Source organism: Saccostrea cucullata, unplaced genomic scaffold, assembly GCF_032062105.1.
Source record: "Saccostrea cucullata isolate Sc308-1 unplaced genomic scaffold, CSIRO_AGI_Scuc_v1 ctg869, whole genome shotgun sequence".
Classification (NCBI taxonomy): domain Eukaryota; kingdom Metazoa; phylum Mollusca; class Bivalvia; order Ostreida; family Ostreidae; genus Saccostrea; species Saccostrea cuccullata.
The window spans coordinates 200,006-216,128 of record NW_026928190.1 but is presented as its reverse complement, the minus strand read 5'-3'; the positions used below and the strand labels follow the sequence as shown (position 1 = coordinate 216,128).

The 16,123-nt window shown below is 34.0% G+C and overlaps 1 protein-coding gene across 6 annotated transcripts in view; it reads left to right on the top strand.

Moving 5' to 3' along the window:
* Positions 1 to 15,786, top strand: part of LOC134276715 (FMRFamide receptor-like) — a 29,193-nt gene extending 13,407 nt beyond the window's left edge. Inside the window, exons 1-2 of one of the 6 annotated variants that reach the window (XM_062758983.1) lie at positions 1,669 to 1,883; positions 14,389 to 15,786. In XM_062758983.1, coding sequence (XP_062614967.1) covers positions 14,443 to 15,600 — 1,158 coding nt within the window. In that variant the 5' untranslated portion in view covers positions 1,669 to 1,883; positions 14,389 to 14,442 and the 3' untranslated portion in view covers positions 15,601 to 15,786. Of the gene's footprint in view, positions 1 to 1,668; positions 1,884 to 2,955; positions 2,980 to 5,939; positions 5,964 to 9,491; positions 9,915 to 10,337; positions 10,550 to 14,388 lie in introns of those variants that run through there. The other 5 variants (XM_062758985.1, XM_062758986.1, XM_062758982.1 and 2 more) reach the window with 5 other exon arrangements.
* The last annotated feature ends 337 nt before the right edge of the window (positions 15,787 to 16,123 follow it).

Genomic DNA, 16,123 nt, shown 5'->3' with positions numbered 1-16,123 from the left:
TTGTTTTATGGACTTTTGAACTTGATTACTGTTCGTTATCTTTATATATTTCATCTTCTTATCTTAAGTAATATTCAAGGATCTAGAACGTCCATTGGAATTGAAGTAGGAAGTCCATTATATAGTGTGCACAAACCTATTATTTTTCCAGCCGATTTATGTATTGGCCTTGACTGGTTATGCCCGTCTCTGAATCGTGCATGTTCGGCAAGCAGGGACAGTCTTACTTTGGGCCAATTTTACGCGTAGCGAGTGTCCCTTCAATTGTTTTCAAATATTCTTACATTTTTCAATTTATAATTTTTATCCAATTGAAAAGGGTTGTGTAACGGGAATTGTATCTATTCATTCCATAAATAGTTTCCTCGACAGCTCTAAGTAAAATTCGGAGATACGAGCTAAGATATAGAAAAACTGTACATTAGGGAATTTCTAAATGCATTTATGTGCATCTGGGCTACAAAATAATATATTTACATAGTCACCTCTATTGCCTTAATTGCTTGTATTTGTTTTTACTACTGAGTTAAACGAAACTTCACTGACAGATTACCTAATGGAGCATGAGTCTTTGAAGTGAGGAGGAAATTGGCCAGCCATAAAATGATCTTCATTTGTTATTCAATCTTAAAGAAAAATCAGCAGTGAAGTTTTTAGGGATAACATGTCATTATAAACTTTTAAAGGCACATTTACATGGAATGGGTGGTAGCTGACGTCATAAAAAGACATTTGTTTTAAAGTAATTTGCATATCACAAATGGGGGATCGAACCAAAGGAGGTTTTCTACCATCGGAAATTCTTTGGCTGCGTTTGTCAGAGTTGATCGTTCCCGAGTTAGATGATAATCTTCTAATCATCTCATCTTGAATTATTTCAAACATCGTTTTCAATGAGTCTATAAAGAGGCGGAAACGCCGAGGCGCTGTCAAAACAATGATAAATAGGCATCATATAATTTTGACATCTTGTAAATATTTTATTCTTTCTGAAGAGGAAGTAAAGAATTTGTTATGTAAGTCAGGTAGAGAAAATCTAGGGCGGGGGAGAATGGTAAACACAATGATAATGATCGGGGCCATGTCACTAGCCATTGCCCTAATCAATCTAATGTTCCTCCTCTCAAATGACAATACGCTCTACATAAGTCATTCAGTTTATTGTTCACTCGCTGTCAATTTCTTCTATACTCTGAAAACACTTTGACATACACAAATATTCGGTCAAATTTTATTGTTTCTTAAAACAAACGACCCGCTTTTAAATCTCTCTCGAAACTTTGTATACCTTTCACTCAAAACAATAAAACATTTCGAGTAGCTTATTAATTGCATACTTTAGATTTGATTTAATGTTAAAGACATCTGTGACAAACTGTTATGTTCTAGAATATCAATGGTTGTCTACATTACTGGCGTACGCTGCTTTCATTGGTGACATCTGTACCACTGTTCGTGTCGTCCTTCAGTTACTACGACGGCGTAGTAATATTCCAAAGATTGTTCCTGAAGCTGGAAAACGCTTATTTACTTCCGGTTATGAGTAATTCAACAGTTTAATCAAGTTCTTATCTAAGTGACAACTTTTCTTTCGCCAAAATTACAGCTGCTCGACGCGTTGTCGAGGTTCTTTGCAAACAGTTGTACACTGAAGTGATTCAATTTGTTCACTTACGAAGGTGTAACTTTACAATGTTCGGATAGTCTTGCTCATGTGATTTCTAAACTTTGTAACACTGCCCTTTAGGTTGGATTCCTTACTCATAATTTGGTATATCTATGTTAGCAAGCTATTTGAATTGAAAAAAAAAAACTTGAGGGCGAAGAAAGAATATCAACAAGGTCATCGGTATTTCAATCTTAAAGTGACTTTTCTGTATGAGGTAAGTAGTATCACTAAAACATGCAATAAGATTGCTTTGCTACATTGGCATAACAAACTTGTGTTTAATCTAAAGCGTGTTACCTGATTATATCAATTCTTCGTATCTAAGTTTCTTGTATGAAACAAATGTATTCTGTGTAAAGCATGCAATCAAATTTATTTGAAATTCATTATTTTTGGCGATGGATGAATTTCAAAATGCTACATACATCACTTTGCAATGACCTGTAATTTGATAACAAATTTTTAACTTGTGCACTTCTCCATTCGGGTAAAAAAAAGTTTCACGATGCAAAAAAACAGCGTAAATTTTCGAGTATGAATAAAAAGGAAGCAGATAATTTAGAGTTTCTGTTGCAAGAAAACTAAATTTGATGCTTAGATAAATGAATGTCATCTAAACTTGACAAAGATTTTTTAATACATGTAATTTCAACAATTAAAGGAAAACTGTTTCACTTTCGTTCTTTTTTAAAAAAAAATCAAAAATAGAAAAAAAACAATATTTAAAATTTTACTGAAATACAATAAATCACGAAATGTCATTGATATACGATCACATGGGTGTAGAGTAAGAGAGTTGGATTGATAGAATCCGGTAACATGCCCTATGTAAGCATAGCAGCATGCAGTTATAGAACCGTTATCAGTTTCTGGGTAACAATTATGTTACAGGTTGGTTCAAAAGACATTGACGGTTATCGTAACCGCTCATTAAATCATCTTTATCGGTTTTTAAACGTCCAATGAAGTCTTCAAGAAAAAAGTCTGTAAAAGTCACTTCGATCTCGTCTTTGAAAACTCGTGCAGGTTCCCGATTAAAAGGTACACATGGCTGAGAAAACAGATAAACTTCTCAGACTCTAAGTAGCTTTGCGAGATAAGATTTCCCTCTTTTTACTGCGCTATTTTTATATATAAAAATGTGAGGGCAAAAAAGTGAAAATTTTATACTATCGGAATTTTTTTTTAGCAAGATAAAGTGTGTTACGGCGCTGACTTTAGAAGTAGCTAATTAATGTAACATTATTGTGGATAATTTTGTGGCTTTTTGCTGTAGACTTTATTAATTCTATTAGGCGAAGTCCTAGACCGTAAGTATGTCAACCGTTATTAGTCTGTGTCTCTTTCATTGTAGGTTGACCTGTAATTTTATGTGTTAGAAATGTACACACTAAATCGTCATGCTAATTATTGTCATCAATTTCACCGTCAAATAATTAGCACAAAATATGAACCTGGCAATGACAGCCATATATTAATTAAAATATTTTTTTTATGTTTATTGAAGGTTAGACAAAAAAGTTATCTCTGTTCTATTGACTCCTTTATTTGTTATTGGAGAGACAATTTATCGCTATCTCATTGTTAAAAAATCATGTTTGTTTACTTTTGTCCCATTGTCACTCCAAATTAAGGTAATTATTTCAACACAGGAAAGGATCCAGTATCTGTCATACTAGTTCTGTAAACTTCTATACTTAGAGGATTTCATCTTTGATCTCATTTTCCTCTGTTTTCCTATTTATAGAAGTTAATAAGTCCCGCAAAGAAGACGTAGAAAAATAATGCTGAATCAGATTAACCAGTGTATATTTTTTTTAAATTAACAATTAACAAATAAGTTATGCATGAAAAAATGAAAATCACTCCTAATACTTATTGTAGGAATTTAATTTTCTTACAACCATTTTTGGCATTCCCTTTCAATCAAATTTTTAGATACGTTTTAACTAGATTTTAATATTGAATCAATTATATATAGATCATCCCTTTTATATCCAAATTCATTTCTCATTCATAGAAACATTCTTTCCTCGGGTTAATATAATTACTTTTGAATTTTAAATTTATAATATTATGCAGTTTTAAGTCAAGAAAGGTTTTTATACTTGCCAGTTTATAAACATTAAAATTAAGTGGTCTGCAAATTAGCATTTTTAAAAACTATGCGACTGAAATTAAAAGATTAAAATTAAAACTTTCTACAAAGTGGAAAATGACCAGGAAGTGAAAAATTGCGTGTGTAACCCTCAATAAAGATAAGAATATTTTAATTAACATATGTTTGTCATTGCCACGTTTATATTTTATGCTAATCATTCCTTATCAGAAAGAATTCACAAGAAATTCACGTGCAGAATTCGAAAATAACTTTCTCTTGAAATCCGTGCATCAGTTCTCGTAACATTCATTGAGAAATTAACTTACATGCATAAAATATACATTTAGAAAAAAATCTAATATTTAAAACACTTATATGATATGAAAAGGTGGCCGGAATCTGCATAGCAAACAAGTTGTCGCATCAGTTGTGCCTTTGAAGGGTTGTCTCGGGTGGAATCACTTCAGAGGATCACTAATGAGCTATGTGCTTCAAAAAATTACATTATAATCTGAAAGAAAATATCATTTTTATAACAACCTATACATGTATACTTATTTTATCAAACGACCCTATGAGACGCACTCGTGACACGCGACAGAGAGACTATAAAACTCGCTGAATTAATGTGCTTTTGTGAAAAACAATAAAATAAAATCTATTTCTCAATTGTTTCTGTAGCAATGCTCACCTTGTGCTTGCTTTGTTTTAATTTAATAGAAGTTTTTCCTACGCTGTATTTTAACTTAATTCTTTATCCATGAAATATGTTAAACTGTATAATAAGTTTGTGAATTAATATTTTTCTCCATCGAAACATGTGCGAATCGTCTCACTGTAACTTTTAAGTACCAATTACTATCAAGTTTTACGTTTAATGTAATTTTTGAAATAAATCAGTTATATTTCGGGATTAAAACAGCGCTGAAAGACGATAACGCAATTCGTTTCAACTTCTTACCACGCATAGAGAACGAAAACCAAATAGATTATGTAAGATGACTTCATGACTATTTCATATAAATGATGTATTTTTTATCGACAAACTATGAAATATTGGCGTGATTGGGCCTTGGATAATGTGACAGCTCTAGTCTGGTATTTATCAAATGAGAAAACATACAGTTGCTTGGTGACTATCGTTTTCCTTAAAAAACAAATTGTGAGGGCTTGTGACGGACGGTCATCGAGAACATGAATCGGACAACGTCAGAAGCCGCCATAAACACGGATAGTTGTGACAGGGGTGTGTCGCCATTACTCACCACTTAACCACTAACCCACGCCAACACTCAACCAATCAAAGTATCCCGAAATCCACTGTTTAAATTCTTAAATGGACCAGCAGAATCCGAAGTTCTCAGACCCTGCATGTCGATTTATGATTGTTTAGGGGAACAGTAGAAAACCATTGGTTGTATTCGTGATTAGGATAAGTGAATACGATAGCAATTATTTTTTTTTGGTCTGGTCAGTCCTAATAAAGCTGTCAGTCAAGGTTTTTTGTTTCTTGATTCAAAAAACGACAGCGCCATGCTTTCACGACAGGCAACTGTTTATATAGCATGACATTTTTAATTCTGCCAGTCATATCTGTTTACATGCCTGTTCCGTGGAGAGTTAGCTAATAATAATTATAACTATTTTCCATTAGTTGATTAGAAGTTACAAATCTGAAAGAAAGTTGCTGGAGGGGTACTCTTGAAAGTTAAGAACAATTGGGGTCAGAGTTTTTGGCATCAATGGATCAGAATTAGATACATACACACACAAATTGCAATTAAGCACGAGATGTCCCGTTTCATGTAAATTAGAATAGAACATATCAAATAAAAGCAGCCAGAGCGGACGATATTTTCCAATATATGCACAGTTATAGCCCGAAGTTAAAGCAATGTCCAATGGAGGAAAACGAGAAATAATAAACCGAAAGAAGAGGAAATGAACATGTCGGGTAATATATTTCCGGATCCCAACGGAAAAATAACTCAGAAGTCATAACCTGTAATCGACAGGCCTTAAAATAAGTGGTCATCGGGGGGATGATCTCTTTCACTTGTATGTAAACTTCAATAAGCTTTCCCTCTAACTTTACATGTCTAGTCTGTGTATACGGTCACGTGACAACGGAACGTTTGCAATCCACGCAAACTCGGCAGTTCCATTTTGTAAGACTGAATTGCCAAAGATTAGGTAAGAGTTGCCAATCACTGATTAGATATTTAACATAAATTGGTATTTTAGTCCAAGTTAGCCATGTTAGCAGAATATTTATTTGAAATGACAACTGATTAATAATTAGGTGCAGACTTGATATTTATTTATATACTTCTGAGATAAAGGTTACACGATTCGTAATAGGAATACATGTATTTTAAATCAAATTCATCAATAACATGATGAAGATAAAATTCAGAATATTTTTCCAAAAAAAAAAAGAAAGAAATTAATTTCAAGGTTTGGAGGTATTTTTGATTTTCGTTAAACAAAAGCGATTTTGGAGATTTTAAAAGTTTAATCAGCCTTAAGATAACAAAGGTGAACTTGTTTTAAATCTCTAGAACTTTCATTGTTTTCTTTTTCAGTAGTGAAATTGTATTAGAAATTTCTCTTTTATCTTCGCTCTTTGTATCTAATTAACGTTTACCTCTGTGGCTCAGTTCACACACTGACAACCCGTCAATAATTGTTAGAATTTTTTCATAAGTATTACACATCGATCTTTGCATAATATATGTTCGTCAGATAATATACATGAATAAAAGTGTCATATGCAAGAACAGGAATCCCGGACTAGGAATTCCCTCGCTGGGGCCCGATGTCTTGTCAGGGGAGAACTTATATGTACGTGTGGTTTTCTTGTCTTTGTATCGTGCGATTCTACCTGTACTATATTTGATAATTTACTTGTTTGACAATTCACCTCTGCGATCTCAAGTAACATTCTTGCATAAGTTGGTGAATCGATCAAAGTAAATCACAACACGACATTATAATTAGAATTGATTGGCGTTTACGTATGATACATAGATAAGTAATGAAGGTTCTAAGGAAATCTGTTCATATCAATCATAATAAGAAGAGGAAACATGCACTGAAATTCAAATCTATTTACCAGATATTTCAGAATTACATAAATCTTCCTTTAATTGTTTCATTATCAAGTTTTGTATAAAATCTTTATTTATACTGTGAAATGAATTTTATCTAGTTATTTCTTTTCTTTTAAAAATATTTGTATTTAATTTATTTATAAATATTTTCTCCCCTGACAAATTTTTGGCATTTTTTAATTTTGTCAATCTCATTGATACAAAAAGTTGGGCCCCATAATATAGACGACCAGCCTGATAAGTCTCGTGATAAAGGGATAAATCTAATTAATCGTTAAAATATCTGTTGGCTGAGTTTACCTTTTCACGTTTTTCTTGGCGACGGTAATATTCGTAATTTATGAGAAATCGGCATATGATAGTTAAAGAAAGGAAAATCTGGATTACTGGTATTATCAGAGAGCACCTGCTCTTTGACTTAAAAAAGTTAAATCCGTGCATTCCTCAATAACGATTGTTCCTGAGCCAGAGAATGATGAAGATGTATATTGCTCGGCTCCAATTCATTGCCATTCACTCTATAACCGTCACATAAACTACAAGTACAAGCTTGTTGAGAACACATATCTCTGATAGAAGAAAAATTTAACCCCTGTTTCTTTAAAAATTGATGTGAAAATGAAGCAATTAGAACTTAATAAATTGTAGTATGCATGGCGTCTCAAATTGCGCGCAGTCTGATTGAAATTGCAGAAAATAGAAAAAAAGATTGCTTTTTATAGAAGGGATTGTCAGTGAATTGAGTTTGGGTAATTGGTGAGTATGGTTTACTGGGCAGTTAGAGAACGGCTCTTTATCTGTGTAAGATTTATCTGTTTTCTTAAAATCGCCGCGAAGTTCCCCATCTTCCTGTTTGTTTTATGTACTGTCCGATTCCTGGAGTTAAATACACATATACATGTATGTATCCATGGTGTCCGCCCATTGGTGTCCATGGGCTTGTCCTAAGACACACCTTGGCTTTTACAGTTGTATCCTGTTATAACTATAGTCAAATTTGGCCACACAAAGTGAGGACAAGACTAGGTTCATAACGTTTTTCAGTTTCCCCACCAAGGTTTCAAACACCTGTCGTATCTTACCGTCTGTACATTAACATTGTGGAATGAAGTTCAGCATTTTTTCCCCCAGAATTGATGTTTGTCTGCTACAAAACGATTACAAACAGAATAATATTATCAATTCAAACTTTAGTTGTTTGTTTTGGAAACGATTTTGGGCATTTTGATTTAAAAAGAATTTGATAACAGGATATGGCTTTCAAAGTTATGTATATAGATCTTTTTGGATGTTCTGTTAAAACATTTACAGAGTTTTGTAATCCTATAAACTTTTGAGATTTAAATGACGTACCACAAACCTCTGGACCTTACTTTTCTAAAGAAAAATTATTTGGCTACTTATTCCACTAAATTGAATTAAACCAAATCTTTAAACAAATATTGACCACCGTTTTCTCGAGTCATTTGGCATTGTAAATTAATTCAACGGGGACCTTCGTAGATTAACATTATCTTAACAAAATCGGAAGAATTTGGACGTTTTTCATTCTGAATGATCATTTTCTATTGGTCAGGTTGGCGGCCGCGGGCTTCTGATGCGATAAGCCATGACATCCACACAATCCTATGGACGGCCCGACTCACTGTCCACTTGCTGACTCCTTTAGATTATCATTTCTTGTGACGAAGGCCCTAAATGCTTCAAAAATGACCTTTATATAACCCAAATGGAAAATCGCATTAATATCTATCCACTCATGTAATCCAATAACATAACTATCCTGAAGAAATACAGTCATCATATTGCGGAGCGATATTTTCCCGATGAGAAGTGATATGGTCAGAGGAGTATCATATTCCCAGATTAAAAGCCGCGGCACTTCCGCCGACAGTAGGAGGTACTGTCCCTCTGCTAGCTCTCATGTAACAGGTCCACTTAAGGGAAACAAAAGCGGGGTCTTAATCCGAACATAAGTCCCATTGATTGCAGAACAATATTGGTTATTATTCTAATGGCCGAGAGATATGAAGGTTTCATTAAACCTATCGCACCGTACACCTATATGTAAAAGCAACTTTTGTTCTACATGAATATGTCATATTAAATCGTTGTAATCTATAAAACAAATACAGATACAAAGTAAATTTTCTTTTAAAAAAAAATTAAAGACAAATTCCTAAGTGAATTGCATTTTTCGAAAATCTTTTGAAAGAACCAGTGTCGGTCATTTTGATTTTTGGACTATCTGCGATGTAGTACAAGAGGCATTAACCGTGTCTGTTTTTATTAACTCCCGGCAATTTATATGTATGTTATTCTTCTAACAGTTCTTGATTTAAAACAACGTGTCAATGAAACGTATTTTTAAAAAGCAATTTGAGTCGATAAAATATGCTACAGTCTTATCGCAGAATTATCACTTTGATTAAAACAGGCGAGTAAGTTCTTACTTAGCTTTCGAATTTTTTCTTAAAATAGAAATGAAAAATGTGCTATAGCAACATTTTGGATAAGCGTATTCGAATCCTTAAAAGTATTCAAGAGTCTGAGTTTGTCTTTTATTTAGTTTGATATTATAACTGGGATGGCTTTACCTTCGGGACAAAAACGTCACAGATCTAGAGAGATGATGTATTTCTCTTGATAATCAGTGTACATTGTGTTGATTCAAACGTTAAACCAACCCCCTAATCAATATTTAATTTGAGAGTGAAGGGTGTCCATTGCGTAAATAAATTTCAATCGCGTGAAATTTAATTTCTCGAAGTTTGGTCAGTGTGAGTAGGTTTTTAATGGGACTCTAATTTTGGCGGTGCTCTATCTTGGAGTGTACAGAATCGATAGCGGTATATAAAACATGGTAACCTCTCCACTTCCCATCACTCAGGCTTAATACGCTCCTGGCCGGAAAATGACAATTGTTTACAGTGAATGTGTGTAAATACATTGTAATTTTTAATTGACTTGATCTATGTATACTCACAAAGACGACTTTCTTCCGTGACTTTGTAGGATTTAATTACTACAGGTAAGTGCGTGCGAGTGTGAAGTCAGCACAAAACTTTTTACTGTTCGTTGCATTAAAATTTTCTCGTAATAATTTTTCTTTCATTGAGTAAAAACTGTAAATGAAAATTTCAATTGTTTATATTCGTAAAACGAGATGATTTAAATGCAATTTAAACTTAAATGCGTGTGAATGAAACTTGTTGTTCCGTAACAGTTAATTTTATTCTGTTCGTTAATGAAGTTTAACGAGGCAGAATTAAGACACCGGACAGCTGCAGAAGAGTGTAAAACGGCCTGTCCGCGCAGGTCTGTTGGGTATAATAATCAATGGACAATAGTCCAAAGCAGGCCGCACCTCCGTAAACTCCTCAAACGACCCATTCTGTTTTATAAATAACAGCATGTTGTACGGTGTATAAGAATAATTGATATTACTGAAGTGGAGGTTAAGGGATTTTACTTCTGATAATAAGTTTCATACTTAGGGTGTATCTTTTGAGGAGAAAGTTTGGTGGATTCATCAAAATAATGATATTGCATTTTCCCAGCTTTTTTTGTAAGGGATAATCAAAAGTTTACAAAGATCTGAGGAATTAACTTGTTATTAAGATACAGAGGGTGCATATTTTAGTGGAAATGCCGACGAAAATACTGGTAAGTGACCAAAAAAAAAAAATCTTTAAATCGCTTAAAAAATTATGAAGTTTGTACAGATCCTCGGGGTTTCCATGTTATCGGACACCGAATGCTTTTTCGCTCAACACAGTTTTTCGATTTAAGAATCATCAGATAACTGCATTTTTTTGTGCTTTGGTTTTGTTGTTGGTTAAATTAACTGGAATGTTTGAAAAGCTTTTGTTGACCCCTTTGTATCTGGTCAGAAATTCTTTACAGAGGTAGATAAGTTTTAATTTGTTTATCTTTTCCCTGGCTTCGTTTGAGAGATAAATCACACCGAATGGAAATGCGATTAGCGATCCATCAGGGTTAATGAAGAGAATAGATAAATTTCTTCCTGTGTATCATATATATTTAATTTAATATATGTTTGAAAAATATCATAATTTTCCCATAAATTTCTCCATCTTCTTAAAAATAATTTTGGAATATTGAACGCTTGTGTACATATTGTGGGTTTGATAACAAAATCGTGACTTTAGGTAGATGTACTACCGAAAGGGCACTGGACTTTTGTCCTTGTGACTGTAAAAGTTAAACACAACAGGGAAAATTCACTGACTTTTGATTTTTGCATGTATAATTCCAAATGTCTGTCTTCTAACTATGTTCTTCATTATTTAGCTTGATATATAATTAAATTGAAGGCAATTTAAAGACACCACTTTTTTTTTAATTTTGAATATGGAATTGGCTATTACTTGTCAAATTATTTTTTTATGCAAAGGATTTTGCATAATAAATATTAAATGTTGGTAAATTTTAAACGTTTCTTTGTAAACTTTGAAATTAAAACAAACGTTAATTACTTCAGTGCGTGGTAAAAAAAAAATATATGTAATTAAAATAAATATGAATTATTTACACAACAATAACATTTGAGGAAAAAATACATGAATAATTCTTTGGTTTAAAACCAAAATGAATTAAATAAATAAACATCTTATATATTTCTGAAAACACTAACAAATGCAGACTTGTTCAGTTCAGAACACTTAGCATTTTACTTGGTTACCACAGCATGTCAGATTTACGAGTTGCTCTTTTCATCCTTGATTCGTACTTCTGGTGAAATTAAAAATATGCATTAAAACATATCAAGGTTAACCTCGGTAAACCCTCGGTAAATGACCATTTTCCCTGCACCACGTGACTGTATACGGAGTACGTGCCTGTATACGGGGTATATAGGGAGATAGGATTAGGGCTTCTTTTTTCATCCTTGATATTTGAACTTCTGGTATCACGAATGTTTAATTGCTTATAAAATCTGTTTTTGCATTGAAATAAACAAATTATTTCTTTGCAAATAAGAATTATTTATTCAAAATAGTTGTTTATATGTTGTAAAACAAAAATATTTTACTCAAGTGGTGTTAATTTTTATTTATTTCACATCTAAATTTATATTTATCTTATTTACTTTATATATTAAACCTCAATGTTAAATAAACAAAGAAAAATAGACTGTATTTCTTCACATGTATCGATATGCGTATCGTCCTCACATATATCACGATATATCGATATCTCGATATATCGTCCCAGCCCTAGATAGGATCAGTCATGAAACACTATACTGAGTACAGAACCATCATTGTCAAGAGAAAGACAGACCTGGACATATATTCGCCTGACGTGACACTAATATGTATGTTTTAGATAATGAAAAACCATATTTAGATCCCTACGTTAGCATTAGGCAAATTCCCAGAGCTTTGATAGGACAATAAAAAAATGCTAAATCAAAATTAATTTGGATACGATGGAGTTATAGGCCCGTGCGCTGTGATACGCGCTCCCTGGCGGCCTGCGATTGGCTCGCTCAGTGGTTCATCCGAGTCCTGTCTTCTATCAGCTGTCCACGAATCCCGAGTCTACGCTACTTATACTCCGGATTTATATCAAATATATTGCAAAAACATTTTTCAGTTACATTGATATAAGACATGAAATAATAAATCCGAGGAAATTTGGAGACTACGAACATTATGATGATGTTTCATCGATATACATATATATATTTCCCATTATTAATGAACAGTCTCGTTACTGAATGATGGGGCCTCTCATGTTTGTCGGAATTCCTCCCCGCTAATATGTTAAGAATAGCTGACATAAGAGAGGGGATCAGTATCTCTGACAGAAATTAACGTTTTCGATCCCTATCCCCGTCCGATAAAGCGGTTTTTATCCGTGACTGACAGAGATACAGGTCAGGCAGCCCGGAGTTAATATGTCTCACGTTTTTCACAACTTCTGACATTATCTCTGTAAATTACTTACTAGGTACACTTTAACATGATAAACTTTTGATCTTGGTTATCAAAAAACCTCTTAAGAGTATGTAACACTGCATTATCACAAGATGTTGGGATAAGGAGGGATAAGGAAGCTCAACGTTATGTCCACAACTCACAAGCTTTGTGCTTGTCACGTGATGTCATGCTTTAAACTACTAATCCAAAATATCTATTTCAGTAAAATAGAGCAAAAATTTATATTTATTTCAAACCTCTTCGGATTTAAAATGTATGTCGTATTTCAAGAAAGACTAGCTAGCTAAGTCTTAAAACAAGTATTCGATAATCAGGAATCGGGATTAAGATCCCTATCTGAAAGTTTACATTCTAGTGAAATGTTGTGTAAACATGTTTATTTTGATAGGAATCTAAAACACGTGTTTGCTGATATATATACTATACCTTTCAATGAGTTGTTTATTTTGATCCTTCTCTGAGCGACATTACATCAGGAATCGAGACCAATCTTAGCTCAGAGTCATACTCCGTGTAGATTTGAAGGGGAAATGAGGTTTCTGTCAAAGAACGATAAAGTTAAGAAAGAAATGATTAAAACGCGGCGTGAATCAAATTCTGAAAATGGTTCAGCTTAATCGACAAATTAGTGCTGCATTAGAAATTCGAAGAACGAACACAGGACAACCGCGAAAAGGATGCCAAGCACAGACTGAGAGCCCCGACATCTTAATAAACAAACCCAGCTTTTATCACGAAAATTCCCTATATTTTGTTCTTTTAGTCTATGATTAGTTATCTTTTAAAAATAAAATCACAAAAAATTAAAGAAAATTTCACAAGGTGTGATCTGAACGTTACACCAGATAATTTTAATACATTCATATCTTAAATTTTAAAAAAAACTGAATTGGATTCTGCTGGTAATAGGCGTTGTGTAAACAAAATAATCTGATGAATTCTTATCTTACAGCGAACTTGATACTGATGAAAATGATTTATTCATTGATCTCTACCTCCGACTTTATAAATTAGTGCACCATTTCACTGGTGTCCCAAGGCAGAATTCTCAGGCAGCCCTCCCAGGAATACTTTCTGTATAATTTCTGAGAACTATTGGAAAACTTGGCATAATGACGCTCTATAGCAGGTCGGACACTGCTGTATGTCCTCCAATTTCAAGTTCACACCTCAAGTCTTAATTTGTGCGCTTTAGCATATGGCCATCTTTGCATGAAACACATTTGATTCTTCCGTGTAGAGTAACCATGTTCTGCAATAGTATTTTGCCAACAAATCGTTATATTTGTAAGACAGGGGTGATTTTATGCAGGATCTCTGTGTCTTTCTGATTCTGGTACCAGTGTGTGTCCTCCTGGATAACATCACGATATACCACATATCCCTGATTTACCAAGTTCACGATCTTGCCGCTAATACAAAGGAATTTTCAAAAATGATTACCTGTGATGAAATTAAATTTGATTACCTATTTATTTAGAGCTGCAAAGTACATAGAGATAGTTTGGATTGATGGTTTTATTCATTTCTTTACAGGAACTCAAACATCATGGATTTAAGATCTGAACATCTTCAATAGAGACTATCGCCATGGTAGTTCACGAGATCAACTTTGCCCTGAATTTGTCGTATGGCGATGCGACGTTTCTACAGGACAGCGCCGGAAATAACACGGCGCTCCAGAGAGCATTCTACATACAGTATGTCGTCAATGGCATTGTCCTTCCAATTTTGGCAGTGTTTGGAGTCTTTGGAAACATTCTAACCATGATCGTACTGTGGCGACGGGAAATGCATTCAACAACGATCTTGTTCTTGCGGGCGCTTGTGTTGACGGACACGGGAATCATTGTGGTTGTGGCACTAACTGTAGCACCATTTACATTGTCTTTCTTCCACCCCGAGTTGTGGTACTTTAAGGATGTGATATACCCTAACCTTTATACCCCAGTGACGTACATAGTGATGGTCATACAGCAGTGCAATGTGTGGATAACGGTGTCGGTGAGCGTGGAGCGGTACATTTCTATTTGTCATCCATTCAAAGCAGCTAAAATATGCACAAAGCGAAGAACATGGATTATTCTGATTGCTATATGTGGAATATCTGTACTTTACAACATTCCAAGGTGTTTCGCAAGCAGGTCTAAACCATCATGTTCCCCTAATGACACTCGACAGTGCTATCTGCTCCGGGACACTGAATTCGGTAAAACAACTTTTTATACAAAAGTGTATATGGTGTGGATGTATGCTGTCCTAATCTACATTGTTCCGCTGACTCTTTTAGCTGTGCTAAACTGTTTAATAATTATGGAACTAATGCGCATGCGTGCAAGAAGAAAAGGAACAAATATTCAAGATGACAATGAGGCAAATCTTAGCCTTGTCCTTGTTTTAATTGTGATAGTTTTTATTTGTTGTCAGACTCCCGGACTTTTCTCACAATTTGACTTCTTATTCGACCCCATCGTGTTTCTTGAGTGGATAGCGTTTGGAAATACTCTTTTTGTGACAAACTCATCGGTGAACTTTTTGATCTACACAGCTGTAGGTAGACGGTTCCGCAAAGTGTTACTCAAGATTTTCAAAAAGATATTCGGACACCCGATGTTTTCTCGCTCCAGAAACTCCGGTTCCAGTTCGGACAACGAGCTAGAAACGTTACGCTCTCACTTGTACAGAGACTCGGAAGTGACGCAAATAAACGATATACAAAAACTGGAGAAAATGAAACTCACTTCCTAGCTGAAGTCGTGTGATATTTCATTTAAGAGATATACTCAGATATCATATTGATTTTCATATTCATCTGCAAATGTAATTAATCAACATTAAGTTGTATTTGATCACAAATATGCATTGTTTATGTTATTGATGTTAATCATCAGTTGTGTTGGTGTTAGAAATACAGATTGAAATTTGAATTTCAGAGAGCTTGGGTTGATATTTAGTTTTCCCTTACACGGTTTAATACTGTTCACTGCATTATTCAGCAGCGTATTTTTTTATGAGCATCAAATTCTTACCTATAGCCACAGACAGGTAAAGCATTGCGCTGTGCTACAGAAATGCTACTTCTACAAAGCGTAGATGTATTGTCTAGAGACACCGCCCTTTAAGGCAGATGAATTCGAGACTGCAAACTTTATCCAAATATTGTGTCTCTGTTCGATTAATACTCTTCAGTTAATATTCTTAAAACAATACGGTTATCAAACATGCGCCAAGGAAACATTTTTTTATTAAGTCAGAGACAAAACATACAGTA